General features: G+C 46.7%; 1 protein-coding gene across 3 annotated transcripts; it reads left to right on the top strand.

Annotated features, from left to right (window-relative positions):
* The first annotated feature begins 1,415 nt into the window (after nt 1-1,415).
* On the top strand, nt 1,416-16,496 carry LOC106593772 (E3 ubiquitin-protein ligase Mdm2). 3 transcript variants are annotated; one of them, XM_045700189.1, is made up of 11 exons: nt 1,416-1,524; nt 3,112-3,201; nt 3,314-3,388; nt 6,519-6,652; nt 8,155-8,204; nt 8,388-8,446; nt 10,685-10,754; nt 12,298-12,461; nt 13,137-13,292; nt 13,537-13,608; nt 15,523-16,496. In XM_045700189.1, exons 2-11 carry the CDS (start codon nt 3,124-3,126, stop codon nt 16,123-16,125), a joined length of 1,461 nt encoding a protein of 486 aa, XP_045556145.1. In that variant the 5' UTR covers nt 1,416-1,524; nt 3,112-3,123; the 3' UTR covers nt 16,126-16,496. The 3 variants fall into 3 exon arrangements, with proteins under 3 accessions (XP_045556145.1, XP_045556144.1, XP_045556146.1); XM_045700188.1 differs by lacking the exon at nt 1,416-1,524 and adding an exon at nt 2,691-2,957; XM_045700190.1 differs by lacking the exon at nt 1,416-1,524 and adding an exon at nt 2,692-3,004.
* Nucleotides 16,497-21,576: the final 5,080 nt, after the last annotated feature.

Raw genomic sequence — 21,576 nt, 5'->3', positions numbered from 1 at the left:
ATTGACTCTGTACCGGTACCCCCTGTATATAGCCTCCACATTGACTCTGTACCATTACACCCTGTATATAGCCTCCACATTGACTCTGTACCGGTACCCCCTGTATATAGCCTCCACATTGACTCTGTACCGGTACCCCCTGTATATAGGCTCCACATTGACTCTGTACTGGTACCTCCTGTATATAGCCTCCACATTGACTCTGTACCGGTACCCCCTGTATATAGCCTCCACATTGACTCTGTACCGTAACACCCTGTATATAGCCTCCACATTGACTCTGTACCGGTACCCCCTGTATATAGCCTCCACATTGACTCTGTACCGGTACCCCCTGTATATAGTCTCCACATTGACTCTGTACCGTAACACCCTGTATATAGCCTCCACATTGACTCTGTACCAGTACCCCCTGTATATAGCCTCGCTATTGTTATTTTACTGCAACTCTTTCATTATTTGTTACTTTTTTTATTTCTTTTTTTTCTTAAAACTGCATTGTTGGTTAAGGGCTTGTAGGTAACCATTTCACTGTAAGGTCTACACGTAGATAGTTCCCATGTTTGTAGTTGGCGCATGTGACAAATAAAATTTGATTTGATAAGGTCTAGCATCATGGACTAGCTTCATATGGACTAGCATAAAGGTCAAGTATCATGGACTAGCATCATAAGGTCTAGCATCATAAGGACTAGCATCATGGCACTATAATGATGAAGTGTGAACAGCCAGGACATGTCTCAGCATCCGACCAGACCAGGGGCAGAGTAGGACTGCTGATCTAGGATCAGGTCCCTCCTGTCCATGTTATCTTATTCATTGTGATCTAAAAGGCAGAAGGAATCCTAGATCAGCACTCCTACGCTTGATAAATGGCCCTAGAGCAGAGCTGGTTGACAGAAAAACAGAACGTAACACAAACACACTTTTGTCTCTGGCAGACGGAGGCAATGATTTTGCAGTCAGCAAGAAGCCATGTGAAGAGTCACAATGCCCCTGTTTCAACGAGCGAGTGCCATGTCAAGAGATTGACCCATATTGGAGTGAAGATACAGAAGAACACTGATGTATTCCTCTCTCAGGGGATAATGATGATGAATACACTTATAAAGCTAGACATACAGAAACATGTCTATTATATGAATTCAATGTGATTGATTTCATCTTCACACTGACTGTGTGATTTGAATGACAACCAATGCCATTTCCCCTCTGATGATTGAATCAATGATTAGGCAAAGAATGCATTGATGAATCAATCCAGCCAATCAAGTATTGGCTGAGTTCGTAGATAGTTCCCATGTTTGTTCCACTATAAAACTATGAACATTCCCCACATGCAGGTAGTCTATTTTCTTCTTCTTATAAAAACAGACATATTTTTCTTCTTCTTGTGATTGATTAGTCAACCTGGTTCATCTTCAGTGCACGTGCCCTACTTTGGAACCGCCACTAGGGGCGACAAAATTAACGTTCGTTTGCCTCGCTAACTTTAGAAGCAAGTTATTGGATTGTGAAAGTAACGTAAGTGAAGCCAATAATGTGCTCTAAATCTATTTAACTATTGGTATGAACGTTTAAATGCAATCTATTGTGTATAATAGTTTAACTATGAGTTATTTTGACATGCAATTTGTACAACAACTTCATTTTTAGAGCTAAAGTTTTAATAGCATTAGCCACATGCTACAAGGCCTTTCATCCTCGTGTTTTCCTGATGGCTAAAACGGAAACTACTAGTAAGGAGTCAACGTTGAATAGCTAGACGTCAACACATAGTAGCGAAGTTGTGGTAGCTAGTAGTACAACGGCTAAACATGCAATGTAATGTTAGCAAGAGTGTCGTCAAATATGTTTATCTGTGGTGTTGTAGTTACCCATTAAACAAAATGCACATGAAGATATATCAAAAAGCGCTGCCTGGTAGCGACACCAACTTGCTCGTCAACGTCCGGACTATAGTAGTTGCTCGTTCAACAGTTTTAATTTGGCGGTGCAGCGTAAAGTTAGTGGTTACCACACATTGAATCTAGCTAGATGCCTATGTTAAATACATTTGACTGTAACGTCGATGTTATTAATTTAAGTTATCAGCTATACTAACTTGCTAATATTCCACACTGGTCTACTTTACTGGCTTCCAGAGCCCCACAACGGGGTCGTGTGTCTTTCCAAGCTGTTTGTCTTCATTGTGTGTTGACAGATTGATAGGAAACTATCCCATTTGGTTAGGTAGCAATAAAAGCATGATGATTGAAGTGTAGGTAACGTTACTTTTCGCAGGTCAGTTTCTTTCATGCGATTGAATAACATTGATGGATATCTGCAACAGAAAAACTAAACTCATGACCAAATGTTAGATCAGATAAAGAATTGTTATCAGTGAGTCCAGATGTCAAACCCCTCTTAATGTTGGTGACAGATCTTTGGCTTTAATCCCGTACTTTGTAATTTCATATCCACGGTGGTAACGTTAATATCCAGTGGCAACCAGTTTATGTCCAATAGTTCACCTGTCAACTTGCATGGCTCTTTGTTTGTTTGGAAAAGCAATAGCTAAGCGAGTCAGGAGACACCCTTCCTCCAACCCTGCCCATGTCAGTAAAACAGCTGATAGTTACACAATGTAGGACTGTAGTAAACTGGGACATGCCCGGACATATCCAACTGTAGCGGCCAGCTCAGCACTAAGGGCGGAGGCGGGTGTACAGACGCAGGGTGGCCGCTAGGTGGGCCAGTCAAAGCGGTGTGCTCGTCATGCTAAAACATGTTAGGTGAGGTTAGTCATCTAGTTTGAGCCATACGCCGGCTGCGCCCAATAGCATCCTAGCGTCACCAGCCGGAGCAGTGCTAGTCCTGACATGTCTCTGAGCCTATTTAAATCCGGGGGAGACGGGGAAGTGGTTCCTAATGCTACCAGCCGACCTCAAGCACTTTATATACACAATATGAAGGGGGTAAATAAAGAACATCTTCTCATTAGTACTTCTATCTATTTATTTAGGTAAACTTGTTTTTGTCTTCCAAAGCTTGTCTTGACATGTATAATTTTATAAGGCATTGCATGTTAACTTGGAAATGAAAATGTATTTTACCTCTACTCTTCGACAGGTGAAAGACAGAATGGCAGAGAATTGTGAGAGAATGTCAGAATGGCATAGAAGTAGTTCCCAAATAAATACGTTGGACAATGAGAAACTTGTAAGTATTAACTGAAATCGCTTTCTCTCTATCACACTATTTAAGTCATATTTGTTTACAGTTACATTGAATGTAATATAATGTATTTTGTTTATGTGCTGTATTTTCACAGGTAAGACCAAAAGAGAAACTGCATATCTTATTACAGCAGGCAGGTGCAGACAAAGACGTTTTCACCATGAAAGAGGTAAGAAGTGATCTGACAGCTGGCTGTCTTGTTTCCTATATCCTGCTGATATAGAACCACTAGTCTTTGGCTTAACTTTACTTAATCAACTTATTGTTGCATGAAGCAGACAGAGGAAACCTTTTAAGATCCTCAATAGACATTATCTCCCAGACTTTTCAGTTTCTGTAATTATTTTCTAGTCTCACATTTTTTTAAATTCAGTTTTTACATTTAAATATTTGATGTTTTGAATTTCCAATTGCAGTATATCTTAGGGTTTACTGGTAGAATAGTAGATATTAGTTTCTAAGGGGGGAAAGTCACTCTTAATTTGTCATTAGCAGCCAAACTACTGGTATATACATTGTGTATGTGTTTCTGGATTATTCTCTGCATCGTTAGATTTACACTAGTTTCACTATTGATTGTCGCTTTCATCAACTAAACTGCATCCGGTAGATACTCTCAAAAATTAGAATGTCTTTTGACTTGGTTCTATTGTTTTCCTATTGGTATACTGTTTTACCTACTTCAGTTGATTGAACTGATTGTAGTGTCTACTAAACTAGAATACAAATGCACTGTCATTTAAGAGCTATGATTGGCTAGCAGACCACCTTGGTTTGAGGACACGTCACACAGCTTTGATGAGACATGTCAGGGGGTCTGTCTGTGTGGGAGTCTGAGTCATAGAGAGAGACTAGTGATTATCTTAGTTAGAATGTTAGAACGTTCAGCCACCTCTTGACTTCTACTCTGACTCACTGGGGTTCTAACGGACCTCAGGAATGTCTAACTAGTCTGGGACTCTGTGTTTGGCTCCTTCCTCTGTTGTTCATCAGGGAGACAGAGTTATCTCAGAGCGAGAGAGAGAGAGGCACTCTGATGCTTTAGTTTATAGAGTGTATGGGAGTGCTGAGCGTTTTACTGGTCCACATTGATTGCTGGAAAATGTGTTTACAGTCTGTGTAATCTGCTTTTATCATAAGGAACTGATACCTTCATGGCAGTGATCAGTCTATCACAATAGCCTCCTGTCAGCTAGAGAAGTATATTGGATGGAGTCATATACTTCTACTCAGTGCAGTAATCATGTGTCTGTCAGTTGCCTGTCTAAATTGTGACCCAGAATACTCTGGATCAGTGTGGGATGAGGTGTATCTACTAGACTGAGACAGGACGGTCTGGATCAGTATATGGAGGGAGGGTATCAACTAGACTGAGACAGGACTGTCTGGATCAGTATATGGAGGGAGGGTATCTACTAGACTGAGACAGGACTGTCTGGATCAGTATATGGAGGGAGGGTATCAACTAGACTGAGACAGGACTGTCTGGATCAGTATATGGAGGGAGGGTATCTACTAGACTGAGACAGGACTGTCTGGATCAGTATATGGAGGGAGGGTATCTACTAGACTGAGACAGGACTGTCTGGATCAGTATATGGAGGGAGGGTATCTACTAGACTGAGACAGGACTGTCTGGATCAGTATATGGAGGGAGGGTATCAACTAGACTGAGACAGGACTGTCTGGATCAGTATATGGAGGGAGGGTATCAACTAGACTGAGACAGGACTGTCTGGATCAGTATATGGAGGGAGGGTATCAACTAGACTGAGACAGGACTGTCTGGATCAGTATATGGAGGGAGGGTATCTACTAGACTGAGACAGGACTGTCTGGATCAGTATATGGAGGGAGGGTATCAACTAGACTGAGACAGGACTGTCTGGATCAGTATATGGAGGGAGGGTATCTACTAGACTGAGACAGGACTGTCTGGATCAGTATATGGAGGGAGGGTATCTACTAGACTGAGACAGGACGGTCTGGATCAGTATATGGAGGGAGGGTATCTACTAGACTGAGACAGGACTGTCTGGATCAGTATATGGAGGGAGGGTATCTACTAGACTGAGACAGGACTGTCTGGATCAGTATATGGAGGGAGGGTATCTACTAGACTGAGACAGGACTGTCTGGATCAGTATATGGAGGGAGGGTATCTACTAGACTGAGACAGGACTGTCTGGATCAGTATATGGAGGGAGGGTATCTACTAGACTGAGACAGGACGGTCTGGATCAGTATATGGAGGGAGGGTATCTACTAGACTGAGACAGGACTGTCTGGATCAGTATATGGAGGGAGGGTATCTACTAGACTGAGACAGGACTGTCTGGATCAGTATATGGAGGGAGGGTATCTACTAGACTGAGACAGGACGGTCTGGATCAGTATATGGAGGGAGGGTATCTACTAGACTGAGACAGGACTGTCTGGATCAGTATATGGAGGGAGGGTATCTACTAGACTGAGACAGGACGGTCTGGATCAGTATATGGAGGGAGGGTATCTACTAGACTGAGACAGGACTGTCTGGATCAGTATATGGAGGGAGGGTATCTACTAGACTGAGACAGGACTGTCTGGATCAGTATATGGAGGGAGGGTATCTACTAGACTGAGACAGGACTGTCTGGATCAGTATATGGAGGGAGGGTATCTACTAGACTGAGACAGGACTGTCTGGATCAGTATATGGAGGGAGGGTATCTACTAGACTGAGACAGGACTGTCTGGATCAGTATATGGAGGGAGGGTATCTACTAGACTGAGACAGGACTGTCTGGATCAGTATATGGAGGGAGGGTATCAACTAGACTGAGACAGGACTGTCTGGATCAGTATATGGAGGGAGGGTATCTACTAGACTGAGACAGGACTGTCTGGATCAGTATATGGAGGGAGGGTATCAACTAGACTGAGACAGGACTGTCTGGATCAGTATATGGAGGGAGGGTATCTACTAGACTGAGACAGGACTGTCTGGATCAGTATATGGAGGGAGGGTATCTACTAGACTGAGACAGGACGGTCTGGATCAGTATATGGAGGGAGGGTATCAACTAGACTGAGACAGGACTGTCTGGATCAGTATATGGAGGGAGGGTATCTACTAGACTGAGACAGGACTGTCTGGATCAGTATATGGAGGGAGGGTATCAACTAGACTGAGACAGGACTCTCATCTTGACCCCTGCCTGTACCCTGTTTCTCTCTCTCGCTCTCTCTCTCTCTCTCATATTTATATATATATGTGTGTGGTGTTGACCTCTGACCCCTGTGCTGTCTATTGTCAGGTGATATTCTACCTGGGGCAGTACATCATGAAGAAACAGCTTTATGACATGAAGCAGCAACACATAGTGCACTGTGCTGATGACCCCCTGGGGGCTGTACTGGGAGTGGACAGCTTCTCTGTTAAAGAACCACGGTGAGGAGACACACTGCACGGTGTGGACATATTCTCCATCAAAGAGCCACTCACACAATAACACACACAGCTTGGACAATAAACCCCCAACACACACCCTGTTTGCTCAGCTTGCGTTGCTCTAATGCAGGCTCTCTACACAGCCTCTAATGCAGGCTCCTCTACACAGGCTCTAATGCAGGCTCTCTACACAGGCTCTAATGCAGGCTCCTCTACACAGCCTCTAATGCAGGCTCTCTACACAGGCTCTAATGCAGGCTCTCTACACAGGCTCTAATGCAGGCTCTCTACACAGGCTCTAATGCAGGCTCTCTACACAGGCTCTAATGCAGGCTCTCTACACAGGCTCTAATGCAGGCTCTCTACACAGGCTCTAATGCAGGCTCTCTACACAGGCTCTAATGCAGGCTCTCTACACAGGCTCTAATGCAGGCTCTCTACACAGGCTCTAATGCAGGCTCTCTACACAGGCTCTAATGCAGGCTCTCTACACAGGCTCTAATGCAGGCTCTCTACACAGGCTCTAATGCAGCTCCTCTACACAGGCTCTCTACACAGGCTCTCTACACAGGCTCTCTACACAGCCTCTAATGCAGCCCCTCTACACAGCCTCTAATGCAGCTCATCTACACAGGCTCTAATGCAGCCCCTCTACACAGGCTCTAATGAAGCTCCTCTACACAACCTCTAATACAGACTCTGTCCTCTAATACAGCTCCCTGGCCTCTAATACAGACCCTCTGGTCCTCTAATACAGACCCTCTGGTCCTCTAATACAGACCCTCTGGTCCTCTAATACAGACCCTCTGGTCCTCTAATACAGACCCTCTGGTCCTCTAATACAGACCCTCTGGTCCTCTAATACAGACCCTCTGGTCCTCTAATACAGACCCTCTGGTCCTCTAATACAGACCCTCTGGTCCTCTAATACAGACCCTCTGGTCCTCTAATACAGCTCCTCTGGTCCTCCAATACAGACTCTGGCCTCTAATCTCTAATACAGACCCTCTGGTCCTCTAATACAGACCCTCTGGTCCTCTAATACAGCCCCTCTGGTCCTCTAATACAGCTCCTCTGGTCCTCCAATACAGACTCTGGTCCTCTAATACAGACCCTCTGGTCCTCTAATACAGACTCTGGCCTCTAATACAGACTCTGGCTTCTAATACAGACTCTGGCCTCTAACCTCTAATACAGACCCTCTGGTCCTCTAATACAGCTCCTCTGGCCTCTAATACAGACCCTCTGGTCCTCTAATACAGACTCTGTCCTCTAATACAGCTCCTATGGCCTCTAACCTCTAATACAGACTCTGGCCTCTAATATAGCCACTTAATATGCTGCCACCTGTTGCATGTGTTGGTCAGATGTGTACTGATGATTGAAAAAGGAAGTTAGTGAAATTGATGAGCAGCCTTCTGTTTGCTAAACAAATGAGAGATGTCTGGTAGTGAAACCGTTTCAGTGTGCTAATGTTAGCCTTGTGGGTTTTGTTCTTTCAGAGTCCTCTTCGCTATGATCACACAAAATCTCCTAGCAGTGAAAAATCAAGGTACTTTTAGCTTTCCTTTTGTCACTTGTATTGTCCTGTAGTTTGTAGTTGATATACATCTCTTTTGAAAAAGCCATTTGTACGCTAGGCAGTTCAATGTTGCGTTATGTATTGGGCTGATAAGACAAGTGAAGAAGTAGTCTATTCTGATTTTTAAATGTAGATGTTTCTTTGTCCTTTTAGAATCCCAATCTGTCTTCACGGAACCCAGGAGCCAGAGTGAACCGGATAGAGGGCCTAAGGTAAGAAGACCACATAGAAAGAGCATCTATTCATTGTATTTCTGTGGTAGACACATTAAACTAAATGAAGGGGGGAAAAACAGAGCTTGTGGTTGGTTGAAACGTTCCAGTGGAGGCATTGCTATAATGTTGCCGTACTGGATGGCAGCTGTTTTACAAGCTCCGACACAACTTTGCTATTTTGTCATTCTTTAGTCGTCGTAAAAAATTCTCCCATGAATTGTTTCCGCTGTAATTTATTTAAACCGACAAGAACTTTTGAACATCAATTCCGGCTTCGACTCATCTGCCCTGGGCTCTTTCTGTAATTCCAACCCAATTTTACGGGCTGCCCCTTGAGGAAACTTTTGGGTTTGGCTTTTGTAGCCACTAGTGTCTAACCAGGGCTGGGATAAGGTCAATGTTGTATTGACTATACAGTAGCTGCTACTGTCTGATACTTGTGAGATCTGTTTATGACAGTTTGCGGTGGAACACGTGAAAATTGCATGTACTTTCAGAATAGTTTGTCGAGCTAGTCATAGGTGAGCTGGTAGCTACTGGTAGCTGGCTATCGACCTGTTGGAGAGCACTGCCATAGATCTACTCCAATTTGCATACCGCCCCAAACAATGTTCCCTCTGTTCTTTTATCACTGAGCAAATTTCAGGTCTGATGAGCACAAACTTGAACGTTGTGAAAATCTTGTTCATCGTCCGGCACGCGCTTACTGTAAACACTGAGGCTGTACCTGCTTTAAGTTACAGTTTTAACAGTGGCCAGGTAGGCTGCTGTGGCTATTTGATCATAATGTAGGCCTACCAGAGTGGCCTACCATCAAAAACAATGGAGAGAATTAATCCCGTAACATTTTAATATGGAAATAGCTGTTATATCTTTCAGCTGACAGTAGCAGCCAATGTGTGGTGTTCAATGTAGACCTACATTCCATGAGACTTGTGAGAAAAAACCCATGCTGGGCTTGACATGAACCTGTTTATCCACTTGTCCTTCAGACAATGAGGTGACTGAATATTGTGTTTGATGCAAGAAACCACTTTACAAAATAAAATGCATCATTATTCCCATACCATTATTACAGAGAATCAGACAAATTATGCTACACTCTGCCTATTGGCTACTTATCTTATTCAAACCTGTTTCAAAATACAATACGGCCCCTTTAAGACAAAAAAAAGCTTTTAAACTGACTTGTGTTTCAAAGCTGTCTGGAAATGTATACGTTTTGTGCTCTTGTTGGAAGCAATCACTTCCCCATTGCTGACTACAAGTTATCTATAACTGGGCTAATAACTCACTAACTAGCAAAGGATATGAGCAAATGTGCACAAGTCGCTCTCGCTTTGATCTCAAAACAAGCTCATCTACTCACGACCGCTCATGCTGTAAAAACAGTCCAGTGAATGGCACAGATCCATATATGGCAATGGTCTATTTGCATATAGGTCTACTACAGCTCTGATTGGTTATGCCTGAGTCGTGCCTGTCAATGCAATAGAATCCTACTCCGATGCGTTCTGACCACTTTGTAATTTTCCACTTCTCTTTGGCAGTTGGAAATGAACAGAAGGAATGATTTGTAGCGTTTTTAAATGTAGACTATTTAACTAAAGTAATTGCGAGCACTTTAACATGTTGTTTGATGGTATTTCATGGGAAAATATTTAGGTCGATGTGGAGTCTGCTTACCAGACTTTTCTCACATCTTTCAATTGTGTATTTTTCACCAGTGCTTTCCCTTAGTTAAACCACCTAAGAGAGCAGCAGAAGGGTTCTGGAAACCTTGGTTTACAACCTGTCTCAAAAAATAGTTGTTTAGCGGTGGGCCACCGTTACTAAATGAATATAGGGAGAAGGACTTCTCCATCACCCTGCATTTGAAAGAGTTACAAACAGACTGTAAATCAAATCAAATGTTATTTGTCACATACACGTGTTTAGCAGATGTTATTGCGAGTGTAGCGAAAATGCTTGCGATCAAACTAATTGCCTAGCTCTGTGTCACAGACATAAACATACTCAACCTCAAGTTGAAACAACTTTAGTTGTGTTGCAGAGTGATGTTTATACTGGCACGTGTTCCAAGACGGTCTCCCTTGGAGCTTCTGATGCGGGTTTTCCTGTGATGTCGTTTTAAGTGGTAGATGTGCCTGAGTGAGTTTTATAGACAGACTCCCTCAGTGTCCTGGTTCACTGGTTGATTTCTCTAACGGTTCCTCCTGTTTAATCTGTTTACAGGAGACAGACTCAGACTGTCATTCATCATCTACCTCAGAACGCAGGAGGAGGAGGAGGAGTAGTGACCCTGGTGAGTGCCTGTCTGTCTGTCCGTTGGAGTACTGCAGCAGTGTGTACATAAGCCTACACCTACTAACTACACCAGTCCTGCTCATGTGGATCTGTGCTGTAACTTTCTCCTGGAGAAAAACTGTCACCTCAGACCGCATGGCTTCATGATGTCATGACTCAGACCGCATGGCTTCATGATGTCACGTCAGACCGCATGGCTTCATGATGTCACGTCAGACCGCATGGCTTCATGATGTCACGTCAGACCGCATGGCTTCATGATGTCAGACCGCATGGCTTCATGACGTCAGACCGCATGGCTTCATGATGTCACGTCAGACCGCATGGCTTCATGATGACACGTCAGACCGCATGGCTTCATGACGTCACGTCAGACCGCATGGCTTCGTGACGTCAGACCGCATGGCTTCATGTGTTGCCCTGTCAAGTCTGTTGGGGAAGCAAATACTGAGTTATGGATGCATCAAAGCATAGAACCACAGTCACTTTTAATGGGTCCGTCCAGACTTGTCCTTCTTGACAGGGGTGTTCTGGCCATCTGTAGCCAGGCAGGCAGACGTGGTGGTCTGAGATCTTATCTCTGTGTGGGATAAGACCAGCTATCAGACTATAGGAACGCTCTGGTCCGGAGGACCGGCTATCAGACCGTGGGAACGCTCTGGTCTGGAGGACCGGCTATCAGACTATAAGAACGCTCTGGTCTGGAGGACCGGCTATCAGACCGTAGGAACGCTCTGGTCCGGAGGACCGGCTATCAGACCGTAGGAACGCTCTGGTCCGGAGGACCGGCTATCAGACCGTGGGAACGCTCTGGTCCGGAGGACCGGCTATCAGACCGTAGGAACGCTCTGGTCTGGAGGACCGGCTATCAGACCGTAGGGCTCTGGTCCGGAGGACCGGCTATCAGACCGTGGGAACGCTCTGGTCCGGAGGACCGGCTATCAGACCGTAGGGAACGCTCTGGTCCGGAGGACCGGCTATCAGACCGTAGGAACACTCTGTCCGGAGGACCGCTATCCCGACGCTCTGGTCCGGAGGACCGGCTATCAGACCGTAGGGAACGCTCTGGTCTGGAGGCTGTGGAGAATGTTTTCAGATGACTTCTCCTCACAATGAGTCTCTTCAGGCCCAAAGCAGCCTGACGGCTTCCACACACAGACACCACAAAGACATGCTTGTTCCTAACGGACCAGGGGGAATCCACAACAGTCCTAGCCTGATGGATTGAACTGGACCATTTTAAGGACTGGGGTTTTATTGCTCTTAGCTACTGGTCGTACCTCAGTGCCCAGTACACACATACGGCTATAAACAAATCCTTGATGTCTTGTGAACATCACATATTCATTGTCATCAAGGGAGAAACAGCTTTGTTGAAGACTATCAGTATGTTTCACTATGTCAACAGAGTGATTGTATGCACAATATTCTTCTCTATTGGCATCAGAGGAGAAATGGTTTATTTGAAAGACATTGTTAACAGTGCTATTTGATGTGTCAACCTGACTAAAACCACTGCTCACCCCTCTGTTCTATTCCAGATGGAACATCATCGACACAAGAGGAGGACGGGTGTGAGTCCAGGAAGAGACATAGGTCAGACAGCTTTTCTCTGACCTTTGATGACAGCATGTCCTGGTGTGTGATTGGAGGCCTGAGACGAGACCGTAGGAGCAGCGAGTCTTCAGACTCACACAGTAACACTGTGAGTAGCCTCCTCCTGTAACTCTGTGGGGGAGCCTCCTCCTGTAACTCTGTGGGGGAGCCTCCTCCTGTAACTCTGTGGGGGAGCCTCCTCCTGTAACTCTGTGGGGGGAGCCTCCTCCTGTCACTCTGTGGGGGGAGCCTCCTCCTGTACTCTGTGGGGGGAGCCTCCTCCTGTAACTCTGTGGGGGGCCTCCTCCTGTAACTCTGTGGGGGGAGCCTCCTCCTGTAACTCTGTGGGGGGAGCCTCCTCCTGTAACTCTGTGGGGGGAGCCTCCTCCTGTAACTCTGTGGGGGGAGCCTCCTCCTGTCACTCTGTGGGGGCCTCCTCCTGTCACTCTGTGGGGGGGCCTCCTCCTGTCACTCTGTGGGGGGAGCCTCCTGCAGTACAACTATTTACCCTGTCAGACTGTAGTTTCACCAATCCTAAATAAAAGGAGGGTGAGATCCTAAACTAGAGAATACCTGCTGGGTTACAAAATGATACAGATGAAGGAATGAGATGATTCATTCCTACACATAATGTTCAGACTAAATGTTTCACGTCTAGTGTGTGACATCGGTTTGTTCAGTACTTTAGATTCTGAGTAAAAAAATGATTGTAATTTGTAAATCTATCGGCAGCTGTGTAAGTCCCATGTTACTGAGCTCTCTCTCTCTTTGTCTCTCTCAACAGGAAGTAGGTTCATTGGTCAGTGACGTGTGTGACGATGTTCTGAGCCAGGATCTGGACTCAGACTCTGATAACTTCAGCGTGGAGTTTGAGGTGGAGTCCATCGACTCGGATGCCTACAGCGATCCCGAAGAGGCTTCAGTGTCTGGAGAGGACGAGGTCTCGGCTCACTGTCTTTTCAACTGTGTCTGTGTTTCCGCTGCATTTATTTAGCTGTGGTGCACCACCACAACAACAAAAAGCAGACCTTTTCAGTGGTTCTAAAAATTATCACGGGGGGCATGCTCCCGGACCCCCGAGGAAACATTGGTGTGTGTGTGTTTCATTTCAAACAGCTCCCTCTAGTGTCCTGGGGTCAAACTGCAGCTGTTGACTCCCTGGGTCTCTTGTCGTTCTCTCACAGGTGTATGAAGTCACCATCTTTGAAGCAGAGGAGGAGGACTCGTTCGATGACGACACTGAAATCACGGAAGCAGTATGTTTCATATTACCCATAATAAAACAAATCTAATCAACACAAGGATACAACAGATCATTTCTCACAATTCTGATTGTCCAACAAGCTGCTTAGCTGTTTTGTCACTCGCTACCAATGTTCTGGTTGGTTAGTGCCTGTGGTCTAATCTAGCGGTGGTGCCTGTGGTCTAATCTAGCGGTGGTGCCTGTGGTCTAATCTAGCGGTGTGGTCTGATCTAGCGGTGTGGTCTGATCTAGCGGTGCTGCCTGTGGTCTAATCTAGCGGTGTGGTCTGATCTAGCGGTGTGGTCTAATCTAGCAGTGGTGTCTGTGGTCTAATCTAGCGGTGCTGCCTGTGGTCTAATCTAGCGGTGCTGCCTGTGGTCTAATCTAGCGGTGGTGCCTGTGGTCTAATCTAGCGGTGCTGCCTGTGGTCTAATCTAGCGGTGGTGCCTGTGGTCTAATCTAGCGGTGGTGCCTGTGGTCTAATCTAGCGGTGGTGCCTGTGGTCTAATCTAGCGGTGGGGCCTGTGGTCTAATCTAGCGGTGGGGCCTGTGGTCTAATCTAGCGGTGGTGCCTGTGGCCTAATCTAGCGGTGGTGCCTGTGGTCTAATCTAGCGGTGCGGTCTAAGATCTAGCGGTGCGGTCTAATCTAGCGGTGTGGTCTAATCTAGCGGTGGTGCCTGTGGTCTAATGTAGCGGTGCGGTCTAATGTAGCGGTGCGGTCTAATGTAGCGGTGCGGTCTAATGTAGCGGTGCGGTCTAATCTAGCGGTGTTGTCTAATCTAGCGGTGGTGCCTGTGGTCTAATCTAGCGGTGTGGTCTAATCTAGCCGTCTTGTCTGTGGTCTAATCTAGTGCTGTCATCTAGTGTTGTCTGTTGTTTAATCTAGTGTTGTCTGTGGTCTAATCTAGCGGTGTTGTCTAATCTAGCGGTGCTGTGGTCTAATCTAGCGGTGCTGCCTGTGGTCTAATCTAGCGGTGTGGTCTAATCTAGTGCTGTCATCTCGTGTTGTCTGTTGTTTAATCTAGTGTTGTCTGTGGTCTAATCTAGCGGTGTGGTCTAATCTAGCGGTGCTGTCGTCTGATCTAGCGGTGTCATCTAGTGTTGTCTGTGGTCTAATCTAGCGGTGCTGCCTGTGGTCTAATCTAGCGGTGGTGCCTGTGGTCTAATCTAGCGGTGTGGTCTCTGGTCTAATCTAGCGGTGTGGTCTAATCTAGCGGTGGTGCCTGTGGTCTAATCTAGCGGTGCGGTCAAATCTAGCGGTGTTGTCTCTGGTCTAATCTAGTGGTGTTGTCTAATCTAGCCGTCTTGTCTGTGGTCTAATCTAGTGCTGTCATCTAGTGTTGTCTGTTGTTTAATCTAGTGTTGTCTGTGGTCTAATCTAGCGGTGTTGTCTAATCTAGCGGTGCTGTGGTCTAATCTAGCGGTGTGGTCTAATCTAGTGCTGTCATCTCGTGTTGTCTGTTGTTTAATCTAGTGTTGTCTGTGGTCTAATCTAGCGGTGTGGTCTAATCTAGCGGTGCTGTCGTCTGCTCTAGCGGTGTCATCTAGTGTTGTCTGTGGTCTAATCTAGCGGTGCTGCCTGTGGTCTAATCTAGCGGTGGTGCCTGTGGTCTAATCTAGCGGTGTGGTCTAATCTAGCGGTGCTGTCGTCTAATCTAGCGGTGTCATCTAGTGTTGTCTGTGGTCTAATCTAGCGGTGCTGCCTGTGGTCTAATCTAGCGGTGCTGCCTGTGGTCTAATCTAGCGGTGCTGCCTGTGGTCTAATCTAGCGGTGCTGCCTGTGGTCTAATCTAGCGGTGCTGCCTGTGGTCTAATCTAGCGGTGCTGCCTGTGGTCTAATCTAGCGGTGCTGCCTGTGGTCTAATCTAGCGGTGCTGTGGTCTAATCTAGTGTTGTCTGTTGTCTAATCTAGTGGTGTTGTTTCAGGACTACTGGAAGTGCTCAAAGTGTGAGGAGTTGAACCCTCCCCTCCCCCGTAACTGTAACCGCTGCTGGACACTAAGAATGGATTGGTTTCCTGAGTCTGACAGCAACTCTGCTACCACCACCCTCAAACCCTTACCCCCCAAGCCTTCCCCAGCCCCGACAGAGCCCGACGAGACCGAAGGACTGGATGTCCCAGATGGGAAGAGAGCCAAGTCGCCCCTTCCCCTCCTCAAAGACTCCCAGGACTTGGTGTCCGTCTCTGGCCCCGATTCCCAAGACTCGGCCTGCTCCTCCCAGCCCTCCACCTCTTCTTCGAACTCCAATGGTGTAGGCTCAGGATCGTCCTCTAGCGCCCCCTTCAGCCAAGAAGTGATGGTACCAGACCTGGAGCGTTTCAACAGCCTGGAGGCTCACCTCCCCGCCAGCTGCCTGGAGCCCTGCGTCATCTGTCAGACCAGGCCCAAGAACGGCTGCATCGTCCACGGACGCACCGGACACCTCATGGCCTGTTACACCTGCGCCAGGAAACTGAAGAAGAGGAACAAGCTGTGTCCTGTCTGCAGGGAGCCTATCCAGTCTGTCGTCCTAATTTATCTCAGCTGAGGACGGCTATCGGCTAGACTGTACATTCCAAATGTAGTGCACTACTTTCAACCATGGCCCATAGGACTCTGGTCTAAAGTAGTGCACACTACATAGGGAATAGGATGTAACCCATAGCTACACAACTCCCTGATCCCAAAACAACTTAAATCCTGAATGAATAAATAATGTTTTAATTAGTTTATTTGGAAGTGGTTTTATTTATGAACAGAGTTTGTTGTCTCTATCAAACAAGGTGCCTGTTGTGTTGATTTGGGATTGATTTCTAGTGTTCAGTCAAATAGCCTTTCTAGTTTTTCAAATTCTCTTAGTGGTGATATATTCAATATATTTTATTATTTTCATTGAATAAAGAATGTCTATCAAATTAACAGATATGTATATTGATTTTTCTTTGTTTATTTTCACCTCGTCTTCCCTCTATTCTGCACAGATGAGTCTTTTATAATTGTATCTATAATGACATGGGTTTAAGCTACGTGAAAGTCAAATGTGTCACTAAAGTTCACCGGTAGAAAGAGACGTTTGTTGTCGACAAGAGAGCGAGTGGGTAGTAGTTGCTAGGGGGACGACTTTTCATTTAAATCTTCAGGAAACATGCCTCAACCTGTTCTCTTGTCTAGCCCCATCCATATCCATTGTCCCTGATGACAACCTGTTCTCTTGTCTAGCCCCATCCATATCCATTGTCCCTGATGACAACCTGTTCTCTTGTCTAGCCCCATCCATATCCATTGTCCCTGATGACAACCTGTTCTCTTGTCTAGCCCCATCCATATCCATTGCCCCTGATGACAACCTGTTCTCTTGTCTAGCCCCATCCATATCCATTGTCCCTGATGACAACCTGTTCTCTTGTCTAGCCCCATCCATATCCATTGTCCCTGATGACAACCTGTTCTCTTGTCTAGCCCCATCCATATCCATTGTCCCTGATGACAACCTGTTCTCTTGTCTAGCCCCATCCATATCCATTGTCCCTGATGACAACCTGTTCTCTTGTCTAGCCCCATCCATATCCATTGTCCCTGATGACAACCTGTTCTCTTGTCTAGCCCCATCCATATCCATTGTCCCTGATGACAACCTGTTCTCTTGCCTAGCCCCATCCATATCCATTGCCCCTGATGACAACCTGTTCTCTTGTCTAGCCCCATCCATATCCATTGTCCCTGATGACAACCTGTTCTCTTGTCTAGCCCCATCCATATCCATTGTCCCTGATGACAACCTGTTCTCTTGTCTAGCCCCATCCATATCCATTGTCCCTGATGACAACCTGTTCTCTTGTCTAGCCCCATCCATATCCATTGTCCCTGATGACAACCTGTTCTCTTGTCTAGCCCCATCCATATCCATTGTCCCTGATGACAACCTGTTCTCTTGTCTAGCCCCATCCATATCCATTGTCCCTGATGACAACCTGTTCTCTTGTCTAGCCCCATCCATATCCATTGTCCCTGATGACAACCTGTTCTCTTGTCTAGCCCCATCCATATCCATTGTCCCTGATGACAACCTGTTCTCTTGTCTAGCCCCATCCATATCCATTGTCCCTGATGACAACCTGTTCTCTTGTCTAGCCCCATCCATATCCATTGTCCCTGATGACAACCTGTTCTCTTGTCTAGCCCCATCCATATCCATTGTCCCTGATGACAACCTGTTCTCTTGTCTAGCCCCATCCATATCCATTGTCCCTGATGACAACCTGTTCTCTTGTCTAGCCCCATCCATATCCATTGTCCCTGATGACAACCTGTTCTCTTGTCTAGCCCCATCCATATCCATTGCCCCTGACGACAAATTGCCTCGCCCCGCCAGTCACTAGGGTACCCTATTCCCGTTTCTAGTGCACAACTATTAACCAGGGCCCATGGGGCTGCCCTGAATAGGGAGCCATTTGGGCCACAAGACAACACTAAAACACTGCTACTTTCTCAAGTCTCGACCCAGGCAAGCCAACTAACTGAAGTTTTAAACATTTAAAAGGCTGTCGTTTATGCCATTGGAGTGCTGAAGAGACCTTTTGAATGATATTAAAACCAGGTGGTGATTTATATGGGCTAACATGTATTTGGTTTGCTGTGATTCTAGTTCTTTCAACCCTGTTTTTGTCTTTAAACCTTACCCCACCTGACAAGACTCCAATCTAGTACTTCTAGCCATCATGGCTTTCCCCTCCACAGTGGTCTGGGTTGCCACGGCGTTCCCCTCCACAGTGGTCTGGGTTGCCACGGCGTTCCCCTCCACAGTGGTCTGGGTTGCCACGGCGTTCCCCTCCACAGTGGTCTGGGTTGCCATGGCGTTCCCCTCCACAGTGGTCTGGGTTGCCACGGCGTTCCCCTCCACAGTGGTCTGGGTTGTCACGGCGTTCCCCTCCACAGTGGTCTGGGTTGCCATGGCTTTACCCACCACAGTGGTCTGGGTTGCCATGGCTTTACCCACCACAGTGGTCTGGGTTGCCATGGCTTTACCCACCACAGTGGTCTGGGTTGCCATGGCTTTACCCACCACAGTGGTCTGGGTTGCCATGGCTTTACCCACCACAGTGGTCTGGGTTGCCATGGCTTTACCCACCACAGTGGTCTGGGTTGCCATGGCTTTACCCACCACAGTGGTCTGGGTTGCCATGGCTTTACCCACCACAGTGGTCTGGGTTGCCATGGCTTTACCCACCACAGTGGTCTGGGTTGCCATGGCGTTCCCCTCCACAGTGGTCTGGGTTGCCATGGCTTTACCCACCACAGTGGTCTGGGTTGCCATGGCTTTACCCACCACAGTGGTCTGGGTTGCCATGGCTTTACCCACCACAGTGGTCTGGGTTGCCATGGCTTTACCCACCACAGTGGTCTGGGTTGCCATGGCGTTCCCCTCCACAGTGGTCTGGGTTGCCATGGCGTTCCCCTCCACAGTGGTCTGGGTTGCCATGGCTTTACCCACCACAGTGGTCTGGGTTGCCATGGCTTTACCCACCACAGTGGTCTGGGTTGCCACGGCTTTACCCACCACAGTGGTCTGGGTTGCCATGGCTTTACCCACCACAGTGGTCTGGGTTGCCACGGCTTTACCCACCACAGTGGTCTGGGTTGCCATGGCTTTACCCACCACAGTGGTCTGGGTTGCCACGGCTTTACCCACCACAGTGGTCTGGGTTGCCATGGCTTTACCCACCACAGTGGTCTGGGTTGCCACGGCTTTACCCACCACAGTGGTCTGGGTTGCCACGGCTTTACCCACCACAGTGGTCTGGGTTGCCATGGCTTTACCCACCACAGTGGTCTGGGTTGCCACGGCTTTACCCACCACAGTGGTCTGGGTTGCCATGGCGTTCCCCTCCACAGTGGTCTGGGTTGCCATGGCGTTCCCCTCCACAGTGGTCTTAGTGTTGGTTGTCATGGTTTTCCCCTCCACAGTGGTCTTAGTGTGGGTTGTGAGAGAAGTATTAAATGTGTCCTGTTCTACTAGTGCTGAGGAATTTGTTTTCCCTATAAGAAGTTTTTGATATATCATATTAAAGACATGTATTTATGGCAACGTCATCAATGTCATTAAATCATTGCAGAATCAGTAACTGTCTACTCTACTGCAATAGGCGCTGCTGTGTTCTGCCTCCCCCTGCTGGTAAAAAGCTGAAATGCCATTATTCAGAATCATCCATTAACACCTCATTCAAGCAAGGTAAATAACTTGCATAGAGACGTTATATTCAACGCCCCTTGGTAACATTTGAATTCGTACATATAGCAGTATTCCTTATAAACCACTACTGTTGAGTACATTTGACTTGTAGCCCACACATGGACAATGAAATGATAAACATCAGAAAATAATTAATTGCGAAGGGATATACACTGAACAGAACATTAGGAACACCTTCCTAATATTGAGTTGCTCCCTCTTCAGCCCTCAGAACAGCCTCAATTTGTCGTGAAATGGACTCTACGAGGTGTCGAACACGGGCCAGCATCCCTGTGGAACATGATCATTCCAATGCATCACACAGTTGTCAAGTTGGCTGGATGTCCTTTGGGTGGTGGACCATTCCTTGCACCTACTACCATAGACCGTTTAAATCTTTTGTCTTGGCCATTCACCCATTGAATGGCACACAATCCATGGTTTCAATTGTCTCAAGGCTTAAAAATCCGTCTTTAACCCGTCTCCTCGCCTTCATCTACACCAGGGCGGCCCAACCCTCTTCCTGGAGATCTACTGTCCTGTAGGTTTTCAGTCCAATCCTCTTCCTGGAGATCTACTGTCCTGTAGGTTTTCACTCCAATCCTCTTCCTGGAGATCTACTGTCCTGTAGGTTTTCAGTCCAACCCTCTTCCTGGAGATCTACTGTCCTGTAGGTTTTCAGTCCAACCCTCTTCCTGGAGATCTACTGTCCTGTGGGTTTACAGTCCAACCCTCTTCCTGGAGATCTACTGTCCTGTAGGTTTTGGATCCTGTCTGGACAGGAACTCCAGGTTAGAGTTTACAGGCTATCCTGCTGTCGTCTCTAAATGGATCCTGTCTGGACAGGAACTCCAGGTTAGAGTTTACAGGCTATCCTGCTGTCGTCTCTAAATGGATCCTGTCTGGACAGGAACTCCAGGTTAGAGTTTACAGGCTATCCTGCTGTCGTCTCTAAATGGATCCTGTCTGGACAGGAACTCCAGGTTAGAGTTCCCAGGCTATCCTGCTCTGTCCTCTCTAAATGGATCCTGTCAGTTTAGAGTTCCCAGGCTGTCCTGCTCTGTCGTCTCTAAATGGATCCTGTCTGGACAGGAACTCCAGGTTAGAGTTTACAGGCTATCCTGCTGTCGTCTCTAAATGGATCCTGTCTGGACAGGAACTCCAGGTTAGAGTTTACAGGCTATCCTGCTGTCGTCTCTAAATGGATCCTGTCAGTTTAGAGTTCCCAGGCTATCCTGCTCTGTCGTCTCTAAATGGATCCTGTCTGGACAGGAACTCCAGGTTAGAGTTTACAGGCTATCCTGCTCTGTCCTCTCTAAATGGATCCTGTCAGTTTAGAGTTCCCAGGCTGTCCTGCTCTGTCGTCTCTAAATGGATCCTGTCAGTTTAGAGTTCCCAGGCTGTCCTGCTCTGTCCTCTCTAAATGGATCCTGTCTGGACAGGAACTCCAGGTTAGAGTTTACAGGCTATCCTGCTCTGTCCTCTCTAAATGGATCCTGTCTGGACAGGAACTCCAGGTTAGAGTTTACAGGCTATCCTGCTCTGTCCTCTCTAAATGGATCCTGTCTGGACAGGAACTCCAGGTTAGAGTTTACAGGCAGCTTTCAACAACTACCCGCTGACATTACTGTGGTCATTTACTCTGATTTAAATGCTCTAACATTATACCTTTGTGTAAAGGGTTATTCCATAAACAACGTGTGACATTAGGTCTACCTTTAATTTTCATGTCTAGTTGCAGGAATAAAAGTGAAGAAACTTTAGCCAAAC

Source organism: Salmo salar, chromosome ssa17 (assembly GCF_905237065.1).
Source record: "Salmo salar chromosome ssa17, Ssal_v3.1, whole genome shotgun sequence".
Classification (NCBI taxonomy): Eukaryota; Metazoa; Chordata; class Actinopteri; order Salmoniformes; family Salmonidae; genus Salmo; species Salmo salar.
This window is presented reverse-complemented; position numbering and strand designations above follow the sequence as displayed.

Coding starts and splice junctions, on each gene's coding strand:
- LOC106593772 (XM_045700188.1), top strand. CDS start 2,862: ATGTCTCTGAGCCTATTTAAATCCGGGGGAGACGGGGAAGTGGTTCCT. Junction 10,755..12,297: donor GAGGAGGAGTAGTGACCCTG/GTGAGTGCCTGT, acceptor GTTCTATTCCAG/ATGGAACATCATCGACACAA. Junction 13,609..15,522: donor ACACTGAAATCACGGAAGCA/GTATGTTTCATA, acceptor GTGTTGTTTCAG/GACTACTGGAAGTGCTCAAA.